Source organism: Cyprinodon tularosa, unplaced genomic scaffold (assembly GCF_016077235.1).
Source record: "Cyprinodon tularosa strain WSP-4 unplaced genomic scaffold, ASM1607723v1 ctg90, whole genome shotgun sequence".
Lineage (NCBI taxonomy): Eukaryota > Metazoa > Chordata > Actinopteri > Cyprinodontiformes > Cyprinodontidae > Cyprinodon > Cyprinodon tularosa.
In genome coordinates, this window is record NW_024039674.1 from 2,158,800 (window position 1) to 2,172,721 (window position 13,922).

Genomic DNA, 13,922 nt, shown 5'->3' on the forward strand with positions numbered 1-13,922 from the left:
AAATATAATTTATTAAATTCCCTTATTTTCTAGTTAAAGGGTTTACAACAAATTACTTTTCCTAGTTCAACCATCAAAGGGTTTGTTGGAGGGGGAAAGAACTGTCTTTTAAATCAAGCCAGCTTTTTAGCAGCTGGCTTGTGACCAAATACTGGTTCTGTGTCAACAGGACATCCTCCATTGGGAGATGTTTTCCCACAAAGTTGAGTTTATGGTGCTTACCCTGTTGCTCCTTTTTATTGCTCTCACATTGTATGTTCCCATCCATCTCTTCTCTCCATTATCTGTCCGTTCTCCTTAGCCAACAGCTGCGGTCACATGCCTCATACCTTACTCTGACAACCCTAATTTGCAAGTCTGTCTGCTTATACAAACACTTTAATTTATGCTCGCCTTTGATTGATCTCTTTGAAGCCTCCTTAAATCTCATATGAAGGCATCAAAGCTTCAGTTTGTTTGTGTAATTGTGGTTCATCTGGTGTCGGGTCTGAGCTTTATACCTAGACTTAAAGGAAAGAAGATTGAGGGTCGAGCAGCGATGTCTTCATCTAATGAATTAGCTCACCTATCAAAGAGTTTCTGATGAAGTGCAGATCAGAGCGGCTCATGTACAGAAGTTGGAGCAGAACCCTGATGGACTCATTAATTTGGTCCACTTGGAAGATCCCACTGGCCAAAATGACAGAGTCCTGTTAGACTAAAGGCAGAAGTAAAGTCTTGGACAATATTTCCTTCGAACCCATCTTTTTTTAGTTTGACCATAAACTGTTTCTTGTCCAATTTTAACTTTTTATTGTTTTTTTTATTGTTTTCATTATGTTTCTATCACGTCACCTCTAATCTCTAATCTGTCTAGAAGAATTTAGCATTAAAGTCATTCTACCTCTTCTGCCAGGAAGAGAAGATCAAAAGCGAGACCTGAAGGACGCCTTAAAGGGGGCAGATCCCTTCATTCTGCCTGTGTTCGTCAGCGGGAACCATGACCTTGGCAATACCCCAACAGTGGAAAAATACTGCACAGCCTGGGGTGATGACTACTTTAGCTTCTGGGTAAGCACACATAAAATGAAATAAACAACATAGAAAACATGTCTACATGTATCAGTTTATCTACAGTTTCACCTGTTTATCTATATTTTTCATATAGAGTAAACCAGTAGGATGTTGCCAGTCCCTGGTTAATTTGCAGGTCACAGGCTGAAATGTGTGTGAATCTCTGCAATAGACAAATGTGGAAGACAATCTGAGCAGATGAGGCATTTGGGCTACACTGCAAAAACGGATCTAAAAATAATAACATTGTCTTATAGAGTGTATTTCCCATTCACTTTTGCAAGTAAATAAAAATTATCTAGATCAATTTAAAGTTGCAGATTTGAATCAGAATTTTTTAAACCTGCTTAATGAAACGGATCCTAGAAGTCTGATGGAAAAAGCTTGACGTCTGCAGAAATCTTTTCATTCATGTCTTGGGAAAATCCACAGAATTTATATAAGAAATTTTTAAAAATTTGTGTCTTTTTTCTTTAATACCCTCGTCCATGGCTCTAAGGTGTGAAGGCGGTCTTCACAGGCCATTATCACCAGAAGCAGGCGGCTGCCATGATGGCCTGGACATGGTGGTGACCTCAGCAATCGGCTGCCAGCTCGGTAAAGACACCCACGGTGTCAGGGTGGTGGTGGTAACTGCAGACACCATGGTCCACCGTTACTACAGCCTGGAACAGCTGGGAGCCCGGGCATGGACCAGGACCTCAGGGAACTACTGCAGGCCTAAGAATATTGGAGGATACTTTATCCAACAAATGTATACTTTAATAACTCAGATGATTTGGTTAAATGTTTCTGAGCTTGTCCTTCTAAACGTTTCCTCATATTGATGTTTTATTTACATTAGAAAAAGATCATTTAAAATACTTTAAATATGCAGAACCTCTATTATATATTGTGACAGTTTTGGTCTCTTTTGGCCTCTTTAAACTGGTAAGGATAAAAAACATAGAATTTAGGTTAGGTTGGTCTGTGTCTCATTCCTCATGTTTAGTATGGGCGTATAATAGGCGTTCCCTGTCGGGAGCGGGTACAGGGTTGTGCATTTTTTCTTTAAAAGTGGGGAGGACAGGTCTTTTCAAAAATGAATGAGTCTACTCAATTACATCCTCATAGATCTCACAGTCATTACAATTGACTGAAAGATGGAGAAAGTTGTCATGGCAACCCTTTAGTAACACATCTGTGTGTTTGAGCGTTGGAGGGGAGGTGATGGTTCCCTCTGTCTGGGTGCGTCCGTCTATGGTCCAGTCCAGCTGTGTAGGTGATTCTCCATCGGAGGAGCGGGCGCTGACCTCATTTCACACTGTTTTTGAAAAGCCTCCGGCAGATAATGAGTGTGATGTGTGAAAGACAACTCAGTCCAGCTCCTTCATTTCCTGTCTGAGAAGAAGCCTGATGTCCTTTTCTATTTTTATATCCTAATGGTGGCAGAGCTCACTCATCGGTCTGGATCTTTTCTGGAGGAACCGTTTTCAGAAGAAAAGTTCTGCCTGAATTTAGGGGAAGTGTTTCTCTGTGCATTATATGTTGCTCACTAATTAATCACCAAACTCACTGTGACCTTTGCATATATTTTTATAATAAATGTGTATTTTTAACTACATCGTGTTCCTGGCATTCTTTCTAAGGAGTTCCTAAGCCAAAACAAATGTATATTTATAAACAGAGATCCAACAACAGGAACTTTAAAAAGAAATAAATGTTAAAAACACAAATTTAATTCTTCAGCCTTATTAGACAAACAGTTAATCTGACTCTTGGGTCAAAAAGATGCAGTTTACGAAGAGGTTTTAATCCTGATTTAAAGGAACCAACAGATTCTGATCAGCTTGATCCAGAGCTTAGAATTATTTAAGAGGAACTGTAAATTCTATTTGTTAATCACTTATAATATACAGGAATTTGCTGATATAAGATTTGAATATATTTACATCTCTAAATGAAATTTTTAAATCATAAATATCTTCCCAACACACATTAAAAAAGATAATAAAGAAAAAACAAAACGGCATTTCAAAAATGTACAACTCCTCTTTATTCAATTTAAAATATCCCATTAGAAAATGCTTTTCAAATTGCAGGATTTAAATGTAAAATTACGTAAAAAAAAAAAAAAAAAAAAAAAGTAAAATGGCAGTTTTTTTTTTTTTTTCAGTGACTCTCTAGGTCGTCCGTAGTTAGATGATCTTTAAGGTATGTTGGGATGAGTAGACACATATGTGCATGTTTCTGTTTTGTTCCCTGATAAAAATAATTATTTATTCCAAAATGATTTAACACTGGAAATTTAAGTTTTTCTGAAATAGTATCTACTGTTTGTTCATAAGATGGAGTTGTTTAATCGTGAAGGCCAAATCCACCAGCATTGTTTAGTTGTTTACAGTTAAACATACAGTAATGTTTATTGGACCCTTTTTGTGTCCTTTATTTGGTCCAATAATTTTTTCTAAGATTAAGTCACCCCAAAGATTCACATAGCAAAATACAAAAATACTTCTGTCTATTTTATTCTACAATAATTTCATTCCATTCCTTAAAATGTAAAATTCATTTTCATTAAGGTAAATTCATTATTATATAAGATAAAGATGTCATGATGTTTGTTTGGCCTTCTGAATGGGAGCAGGAACATCCGCCACATTATGCAGAAATTCATGCAGCATTTTAGCATTGCTAGCATTCCCCAGAGCTTCTGCAAGCTTTTCCTGGCTCAGCTTAGCCAAGTCTGCCAGGCTGTCTGCAGCTTTTATCAGTGCTCTGTAGTTTTTGGCATTCACTCCTGGCATTTTCATCAGGAAGTCATAAGGCCCGGGGTTGTAGAAGTCAGCTGATTCCCCGACCACGTCTGACTCGGCTGTGACGGCCTGGGCTGCAGAAGCGTCGGGCTCAGGACGGCCTTGCTTCAGCTCCAGGAAGAGCTCGGCTGTGGCGTGCGGGGAGGGGCACCACAGTATTCTGAGGCGGGGGAAGTGCAGCGTAAGCAACGTCAATTTGGAGGAAATGTCGTTCGACGAGATTTCACTTCGAAAATCCGAGCGAGCCATCAAAGAAAATGGCTTGGCTGGGTCAAACTCGATGAGCAGTACTGGTTTTCTGTAATAGCGGGTCATGGAGAGGCACTGGGTGTAGAGGCGTCCGCTCTGCAGTGAGCCAATCAGGTCGCTGACACTCTTGCGCTCCACGCAGGTATCGGGAGACAGAATGTAGTCGCCCACTTCGAGGGTGACGGGCTCGATGTCCAGGCCGCGGCGGTGCAGCAGGGACGGCAGCTCGCTGCGGAATTCCCGCATGTCCACAATGACCCTGGAAGGCTCTTTGGGCTGCTCCTGGCCCCCTGGGCACAACAAAAAACAACAGGGATTAAGAGCCTTGCAAAATTTTCCAAACCTTTTAAAACCAACAACATAATTTATTAGGATTCAGATAATGGATAAATGCGGGGTAATGCTTCACCCCATATTGACTCACAATTCATTTCTTCACTGACTGTGAAGGAATGAATATTTTACAACAATTGTGCTTGACTAAGCCTGTGGGCCAATAGGGTAGTCATTACTATTAAACAATTTCTCTAGAGAAAAAGGTACTAATCTGTTTGGCTTAGGACTACTAACCAGGCACAGCTGATCTGCATCTATAAAGTGAACAGCAGGCAAAAAACACTTTGTTTGCTTTTCTTAATAATCTACAGTGTTAGGAGTAGCAGCGTTACATAATAAGTAACATTAGTTTAAACTGATGATTTTTCAAATACTGATAATGCCATTATGTTACTCGCAATCTAAAATGAGTCGATCAAAGAGACTTTTCATGAGTCCACTCTGCTGTAGAGACGGAGCAGCAGTTAAAATACAGGGTAATGTGTGGGGGGGTGTTCAGCATAAGAAGGTGGCTCACCAATAAAGGCACTTTTATTAAGTCAGCTGACTGCCTTAATAAAGGTAAATGTGATGATGTTCTTTTTCCGGTGGATCATCTGTATAAGTGGTCCTCCTAACTGTCATTCATTCTGGTGGTTTGTTTGAGTAAGGCCGTCCTCTGTGCTCGTCCATAGTTAGCTATCTTTTTCAGTGCATGCAAACTTTCAGGCGTATATCTATGGTGAGCTACGGTTTCAGACAGTCACTGAAGCTCACCTTTCTCACATCGGTTCTTTGAAAATGACTGAGGGTCATAAGAGAAAAAGTGTCTACGAAGTTAATGAGAAGAAAAGAAGAGGTGGTAAAGTTTGGCATGCTTGGAGAAATCCATTTACTGCTACTAAATGTTATCTACCTCTATATTGTAACTTTCCAGGGAAGTTTATTTATTTTTTAATTTGAATCGTTAGTAGTTATACGGTGGCCACAGATCCTTTTTCACACCGCAAACACATCTAAAATTTCCACTGCAGCACACAGACACATACAAGCATGTCATGATTGTTTTAATGTACCAGGAGTCTTTTTGCGGGGAAACATTTTATATATAAATATGGATGAGATGAGATGGTGAGTTTAACATTATGGAAACATTGCAAATCCTCTTTTGGAAATTAAGCTTTTTTTTTTCCAAATAGAGAGGGCGGATGTTTTCCGGAAAATCCTACACTAAACCTTTAAGCAGATGCTTTGATGCCCAGAACGCTTTCGGTTCAGTTAATCAAAACATTGCTCTCGACTTCCTCAATGATAAACTGAATTCCTTTGCATGAAATAGGCTACTATTATTTTTTAACATGAAACTTTTGTTGTTGTTTTGTGACAGTCTAAGACTTGATCCAAATTGTGTATTAAATTTTTGTTCAATTGCTTGAAAAGCAATCTAGAATATCAGAATGTAATTTTTTCTTTCTTAATTAGCGGATCATGACAGAATGAAATAGATCCTGGATACAAGTGACTGAAATCTGTTTTCTCTGCAGCATTGCCGGGCTCTTCCATAGAGATAAAGTGAGGGGCTCGGCCATTCGGGAGAGGCTCAGACTAGGGCTGAAACAATAAATTGGATCAATCATGATTAATCGATTATTGAAATAAAAAAAATATTAGTAAATAAAAATCGTTAACTGGAGTACAGAGACTGTAAAACATGTCTTTAGAGGACAGAGCAACCCACTTAGAAAAATATACAAATATTTTGCATTTAAGATAAATAAACCTCGTCGTCTGTCAATATGCTGTATCCAGAACTTCTCAATTCAAAATATCTTAGTTTAACCTGGTTTAATTTAGTAAAAAATCTTCTTAAATGAACCTTTGGCTATGCCATTATTAATCAATTAATCGAAAAAATATAAAACAGGTTAATTGATTTGCAAAATAATTGTTAGTTGCAGCAGGGCATTTATCATATCGTTACTTACATCTAAATGAAAACATCTAAATAAATGATGTTTAAAAAGTAAAAAAATAAAATAATCAGGATATTTATTTTTACTTTTTCTTTCCTTCTTTTTGTCCCAATGGGGCATTGACACATACGAAATATATGATCAGATGGGATGCCTGCTAAAATAAACATAGCTCCTTATTTTACTGGCTTCCTAAGTAAGCCTATTTTAAAAACAGTATTTTTTTTTTTTTTACAAGCAATTTTTGTGATTGTGGGGCCATTACTGGTGTGACATGCAGTCACAGCAATACAGTTACCTAACAAAGAAGTTATTAAGAGCTTTTGTATCCGAACTTCATCATAATCACGATTGTACCACAAAATATCGTGATAAGATTTTAAGTCTATACCACCCAGTTCTAGTGAGTAAAAATTAAAGTTTTTTTTAATATAAAGTTGTTAAACCATTTTCTAGAGAACTTTTATTCACAAACCAAATATTTTACCCTCTCTCTTTTTTTAATACTTTTCTGTAGTCTTGAATAAATAATACCACAATGATTTGAATGTACCATTCCCACCACAAAATATGTGGCATCGTTTTTGTCAGAAAGGATTCAGCTAAAATATAGATAAATTGGATTTGCACGGCTAAAATCAAAGTTCAGACCTAAACCCAATTAAGAATCTAGAGTGAGAACCTTAAAGCAGGGAGGTTTTTATAATCCAACCAGAAAATGTTTTAAAAGAAATATTTGGTCAGAAATTTCAGCCTGTAGATGGACAGAGCTGGTAGATGCTGAGAACTGCAGCCAAAAGTGGATCTACAACGTACTGACCTAAGGTACAATATAAAAGCAAACCACAACTTTCAGTTGTCTATATTTGAAACAGTTGAGGGGATATAACTACTTTACTACTTTGAAGGGCCTCTGAATGAACTTAGGAAATCTTTCCAACCAGAATAAAACAAACTAACCTGCTTTGCGGGTGTTAGTTGTAGCATTGGCGGGCTCTAAATTTCTGGCTAAGTCTAAGTTGGTGTCCCCTCGCCCTTCTCTCTCCTCTGGGATGACCATGGTAGCTTTTTCCCTACAGACAAACACATACAGACACTAATTAGTGAAAAAAACAACTTGGAAAAACTAAACACAGGAGGAGAAGGGGAGGGAGATTCTGACCTGATCAGATGCTCAAAAGCTTTCTTTTCCTTGGACAGAGCTGTCAGATACTTCTGCTCCTCTGTTGAGCCTCCGTAGATCAGGAAGTACACTCTGAGATGCTTTCCATGCCGGTTAGCTTTATAGATCTCCAGCTGGCGAACAAAACTCAGCTCTGCATCATACAGCACCACGAAGCTGGGCTCCACCTCATGCAGCACGCGGGTCAGGCTGTGTGGGTCTGTGCAGCCTTTCAGGGGGTGGATGACGGTCAGCGGCTCTTTAAGGATGCCATAGTAGGCATCGGAGGACAGATTTAACTTCAGCTGCTCTTCCTCGCCTTCATCCTCCTCCATCAGATTGTCTTCATCCTCACTGCTCCCCATCGGTGCTGCTTCATCTGACTCCTCTTTCCCCATCATTTGGGTCAGGGTCAGCGAAGGTCTGCTTTTGCCTTTTGTGGGTTTAGAGTTTTTTTTCCGAGCAGGTTCTTTTCCCTTGGCTCCTCTTTTCTGCCAGTCCTTCTTCTTCTTCTGTGCGTCCAGCTCAAATGCAGCCGCTGCACCGGGGTCCCGTTTCCCGATGGTGCGGGCGTAGAGCCGGTTAAGCAGCCAATCAGAGCCGTGTTTGAGAAATTGCTGCAGCTGTGCGCAGGTGCGGTCGTCACTGGCACAAATCAGCACACGACCTGCAGGTGAACAAGTAAAGCATGTCAGTCAGACATCTGTGTGCAGTGCCCTGCAAAAGTATTCACACCCCTTTTAGCTTTTCCACATAAGTGAGTGGTTGGCTGAACGTGAAACATATTGAAGACAGCTGGATTTTCTTCAAGAAAACGGCTTTGACTTCTTGTTACAACTTTAAAGCTGCACATTAGAAAAAAAACCCTTTTAGATAATAACAAGCGACTGATACATAATAAATAGCCACAAAGATATGATGAAGTAAAATATACTCAACAAGTATTTCTTTAAAGGGGTCATAGAAAGATCTACCATGTTAACACTGAAAGGTGCATCTCTGACCTGGTTCATTCTGAGAGTTCTTGTTTTCCTTCTCAATCTCCTCCATAACCTCAGTCAGAACCTCCCATTTTGGACTCTTCTCCAGCACCAGCTCCCGCTTCACCTCTGTGAACCCGACACAGCAGTTACTACACCATGAATGACCATAGGAAAATATGAGAGAGGTCTTTGAGATAAGTGATTACCTGAGGCAGAGGAGGGTTTCGTTTTCTCCGCCTCTCCAACTAGTTTGGGTTTCTTTTTGGTCTCAGGGATACGATACACTCTGCTCCTTGCATTTACAAACATGGAGGTACTGGAGTCCAGGAACAGCCAGCCTAACAGTTCAAATAAAGAAATAGGCAAATTAGAACATTTCAAAGTTAGTTCGGACAGATTCACCAGTCCTGAATTCCCTCACATTTGGTCATATTAAAGTACAAACCTCAGGCTGTTTAATTGGGATTTTACATCAGCACAAATTGTCTCATAATTTTAAAGTGAGTGAAAAATATTAGAGGTAGTGTCTTTGGGCATTAACCCCCTCTCAATTAATACTCTATAAAACCACCTTAGGTAATCTAAGTGCTTAAGTAGAAGGTGGACTGACTATTTTTCTTTGAGACACTTCACCTGTTATTTAAATAGACTCTTTAGTTTAAGAGGAACCAGAGGGGTCCAGCTGTCATCCATTTAGAATAGCCATGTCCTGTGTGACTGATGACTCACATCAAGGCAACGTTTGCACCGATTACAGCTGCAGGTCATTTGGGTTTTCTGTCTCCTTCAGCTTTGCAACAGGCTGAAATAGTTGCACATTTTTGACAAAAAAGCCGAGTCTATTTTCAAATTTCACCTCTGATTCTCAGCTGGCTTTAGGTCGGGACTTTGACTAGGCCATTGTAAGCCGTGAACCTGTTCTGATCTGTACCATCCACTGTATCTCTGTCTGGATGTTCCGAGCGGTTGTCCTGCTGGAGGGTCAACCTCCATCCCAGTCTCATGTCTTCTGCAGCATCTAACAAATTGTATTTTATCTTCGTCCAGGATTATTCCCCACCCTCTAGCCAGCTAAAAACAGTGAAATAGGTGATTGTAAAGGGAGAAAAAACAAAAATGTTATGAGAATTGTGATTCACCTGAGTTGGAACCAAAGATCTTCTGGCTGGAGCGCAGAGACTCCAGCAGATTGAGGAAGGTGACGCAGTCGTACTGGGTAAGATAGAGAAGGAGAACCCTGTGAACTTTAAGATCCTGGACCAGCGCTTTTGTTTTTGCTCCTAATTGATGCCACAGGGGATCTAGGTAGTGACGGACTGTCTAGATGGGAATAACGGGAGACAAAATCTTTTAGGGAGAGCCCATGAAATAATGGATGGACCTATGTAGCATTAAGGAGGTAAATTAATAAGTATTTTTGTCAGTAAAAACCTTTTCAAATGCATTTCCCAAGGTATTCTCCAGTGACAGGTCCTCAGCTTCCAGGGTAGGATTGTAGCGTTTCAGCTCCTTCAGACAGGCACTCATGATGTCCATGATGGAGCTCTGGATGGCTCTCATAGCTGGCGTTAGAGACACATGCAGCTCCACCACCTCTGGCTTGTGCCTCTCCAGCGCTGTGTTCACAGACGCCTGAAATCTGTCGATTCAGAATCAAAGAAAAAGTGAGAAGAGGTAACTGAAAAACAGAAGCTTTGTGGTGATAAAGTCAAGAACAGTTTCTATACCTTGGCCACAAGTATAGCTTCTTGACAAACAGGTTTCTCATGACGCGCTCCACCTGGCAGAAGCCGGAGGAGAAGGCTGTAGCCTTGTCAGTGAAGGCCTTAATGAAGCCAGTTTTGTTCTTCTGTCTGAACAAGCGAAGAATGAACGCCTCCTGACATGATTCGATGATCTTATGAGCACGGTACACCAGGATGCCTGAGTGGTGGGGGAAGGGGGGGTCCACAGACATTACAATAACACTTTATTCAATAAATGTGCTTGTACACGTTTATGGTTTCAGTTTTATTAAAACTGTTTTTACAACTGTTCTGACAAAGATTGCAAGGAAACGTCTTAATTGGTTGAGACAACAAAATTACAATATAGCTGAATCTCCTTTTTAACCCGTACATATTTTTTAATACCAAACATAAGAGTAAACTCTCTTACAGGAGAATTTCACTCTTACATTTGGTAAATATTTTATAAATATTCTTACTTGTGATAAAATGTTGGCTGTCTCTTAAAAGAAATAATAACTTTTAGAAGATATCAGTATTTAGGTTTCTGACCTGATATAAGGTGAGCCGGGATGCGATCGGTGAGGAAGTCGACTACTAGGATTCTGCTGGTGACAAACAGAACCCCTCCTTCAGTGTAAACGTTGTAACGCTCAGTGCTCTGGACATCACTGGTCACCGTCCTGGGCAGATGGCTCACACCCTCTATTCGTAATTGCTCTGTGAAATATTCCTGAGGAGCAGAGGGACGTTCATTTGTTGAGTCAGAAGCCAAAGGTCATTCAAAGACCTTAAAAGCTTAAAAGGTAAAAGAGTGTTAAAACAGTCAGAATACTGAAGTCAAATACTGAATATTTAAAGCATACTGATAATACTAACAAGTTACATATACTTTGATAAAATGAATTTTTTTCATGCACAAGTTTTAGGCCACAAAAATAGTAGTTTTTCTACTTCTAAATATTACTTTAAAGTAACTGTATTCAACTACAATTTCAGGCCTCTCTCCCTACATTAACTGAAATTCTTCAAATGAATTAACCATTAATTGATCAATAGTGATTATACTTAATGCCACTGTTATAAGATTATATGAAGTATTTAATCTTGGGCTGCAACTAACGATTATTTTGCAAATCGATTAATCTGTCGATTATTTTTTCGAGTCATCGATTAATAATCAGACTGCAAAAGTTACTTTAAAGAAGACTTTTTGCTAAATTAAACCAGGTGAAACAAAAACTTTTCCATTTGAGAAGTTATGGATAGAGCAGAAATGTTAATTATTTTTTCCTATAATTTTTCACAACTTAATAAAGCAGTGACTCATACTATTATTGATTTAATGGAACTTTTAAATCATTACTGGTTGCTTTTCATCCCTCTGAGTTAAAAACGATGTTCTATGCTTCGTTTAGTAAATATGTTTAATTAAAAGCACCTGTTCGGGTGTGGTAGTGTTGAGCAGAAGGACCAGGCTGCCCTCCTCGGAGTAAACCCGCATGAACTGCAGCAGGATGCGGTCTATCCCCAGACCTTCCGCCGCAACCAGCAGCCCGTCGGACTCAAAGAGACTCAGAAACATCTCGGTCTCGAACTCCAGCAGCGGAGCCGCCATCTTGGAAGTCCGTTTTAATCCGTTAGAATGATAAGAAAAGCCTCTGAGTGGCAGCAAAAGAAGTGAAAGAAGTTACAGAGGGATGCCTTCTTCTTCTTCTAATGGGGTTTTATGGCGGTTGGCAGACTTGTGAATTGTGCATTACCGCCACCAACTGATATGGAGTAAAGCAAGAAAACAGAAAACGATTCACCCCCCCCCCCCCCCAAAAAAAAAAAAAAAAAAAAAAAAAAAAAAAAAAAAAAAAAACCTGTGTAACTTAAACCAACATAATACTAAATCACATTTGCCCATATAACTTTTAATTTACTCTAGGTCATCTTAACTCTGCCAGTTTCTGATGGTCCCATCGGTCCTCCCATCATACTTCCAACCATCTCCCAGTTCAAATCTTTAATGTCCAGATATTTTTCTGCAGCCTTCACTATTATTTTGATTTTTTCCGTTTTTTTTGTTGTCTGTGCAGTACAATTAATTACTTCTACCATGAAAAGAACAAAATTTGTCTTTTTAACAATAAGTGAGTCTTCATCAATTTTTTGATTCTCTAGAGGTTTGGAATTTGCCGTGTGTTGAACTGTAGGTTTGGGTTTTTCTGACTGAGATGGGATCCTTTTTGCAGCTTCAGCGTATGTTATTCCGAGCTCAAATTTCATTTTTTTAATTTCCTCAGACCTTTTGCTTGCTTCACAGCCGCGATAGGCAGCAGTATGTTCTCCACCACAATTACAGCATTTTATTTTAGCTTCTTTTCCACATTTTCCGTACTCATGTTCTCCTGCACACCTTCCACACCTCTGTTTCCCTTTACAAACTGCTGCAATGTGACCGAATTTTTGGCATTTGAAACATCTCAATGGTGGAGGATTGTAGATTTTGACATTATAGCTTATGTAACCGATGAATACTTTGCTTGGTAATTGCTCTTCCTCAAATTTAATTAGCACTGATAAACTGTCAGATCTTTCTCCGTTTCTTGTTGTTTTTAACCGTTTTACTTCTTTTACTTTTGCACCGCTTATGTTTTCCAGAATCTCTTTTTCAGAAATTTTTAGAGGAACTCCTCCAATGACTCCCCTGCTGATCTTTTTGTTCTCCATTAGGCTGCACTGAACTCTTATCCCGTCAATTTTGTTGATCCGTATTGCTTTGCCTTGCTGGGCGCTGTCTCTGCAGTTAATTAGCAGGTCTCCACTGTACAGAATTCTGGCACCTCTGACTTCTCCGACAAGTTTATTGATGGTTTTTGTTAAGTGAACCGGATTCCAATTTGTAAAAGAATCTGCCTGATTAACGACTTTGAATATGACTTTGAATTCATTTTGTTGTGCTGTGGAATGTATGGAATGATCATCACTGGATTGTTCTGAACTAGATTCCCCTTGAACTGATCTCTGTTTTTTCCGCTTTTTCTCATTTTTTGATGTTGCTATCTTCCAACCTTCATTGTCACTATTTCCCTCTTCCATCCCACAAGAATCGCTTCCTGTTTCCTCACTACTCACGGCCCAAGACATTTCTCCATAAGCAGCTTCAAAACACGCGCCATGCACCAAACCGAATCCCTCCCAGCGGCTGCGAAACCTCCCAGAGGGATGCCTGCAGACTCTTGTGTGTTTTGAAACTCTGAACATAGCATCCGGTGAAAACAAAACAACAACGCGAGACTTCCGGTGAGTTTGCTCTTCAAAATTAACAGCGCCATCTAGAGGACGTTGTGGTGGTGGTTCTAATTCTTCTTCTTCTAGAATTTATTGGCGGTTGGCAAACAACTATATGGCGCATTACCGCCACCAATCAGTAAGAAGTGTAGGTGGTGGTGTTTGGCCAAGAAGGGCTGTTTTTGACCACGACTTTGAGTTCAGTAGATACTGTTTTAGAAAAATTAAAATCTCTACTCAAAAAATGTTGAAAACAGGCATGTTTGAGATACCTTCTTGATCTCTTTGGCTACTCTCTCAGCAGATCAGTTAAGAAAATATTATATATATATTCCTCCCAGTAGTGCGAAAATATAAAAGATAAAACTAAAGAGAGGTGACTGATT

The 13,922-nt window shown here is 39.5% G+C and overlaps 1 protein-coding gene across 1 annotated transcript; it reads right to left on the bottom strand.

Moving 5' to 3' along the window:
- Positions 1–3,542: 3,542 nt before the first annotated feature.
- ercc4 (excision repair cross-complementation group 4) lies at positions 3,543–13,596 on the bottom strand. The gene is made up of 11 exons (XM_038274213.1): positions 13,475–13,596; positions 11,699–11,961; positions 10,810–10,990; positions 10,258–10,453; positions 9,962–10,169; positions 9,670–9,850; positions 8,737–8,868; positions 8,552–8,656; positions 7,548–8,214; positions 7,346–7,458; positions 3,543–4,387 (listed from the first exon to the last, which is right to left on the bottom strand). Exons 2-11 carry the CDS (start codon positions 11,873–11,875, stop codon positions 3,645–3,647), a joined length of 2,703 nt encoding a protein of 900 aa, XP_038130141.1. The 5' UTR covers positions 11,876–11,961; positions 13,475–13,596; the 3' UTR covers positions 3,543–3,644.
- Positions 13,597–13,922: the final 326 nt, after the last annotated feature.

Bases quoted from the DNA above. Each gene is read 5' to 3' on its own strand.
- ercc4 (XM_038274213.1), bottom strand. From the start codon at position 11,875: ATGGCGGCTCCGCTGCTGGAGTTCGAGACCGAGATGTTTCTGAGTCTC. The intron at 8,869-9,669 runs GTGAATCACAAT...TTGAACTGTTAG, and splicing joins GATCTTTGGTTCCAACTCAG to GCTGGCTGTTCCTGGACTCC. The intron at 4,388-7,345 runs GTTAGTTTGTTT...TGTTGTGCCCAG, and splicing joins AACTAACACCCGCAAAGCAG to GGGGCCAGGAGCAGCCCAAA.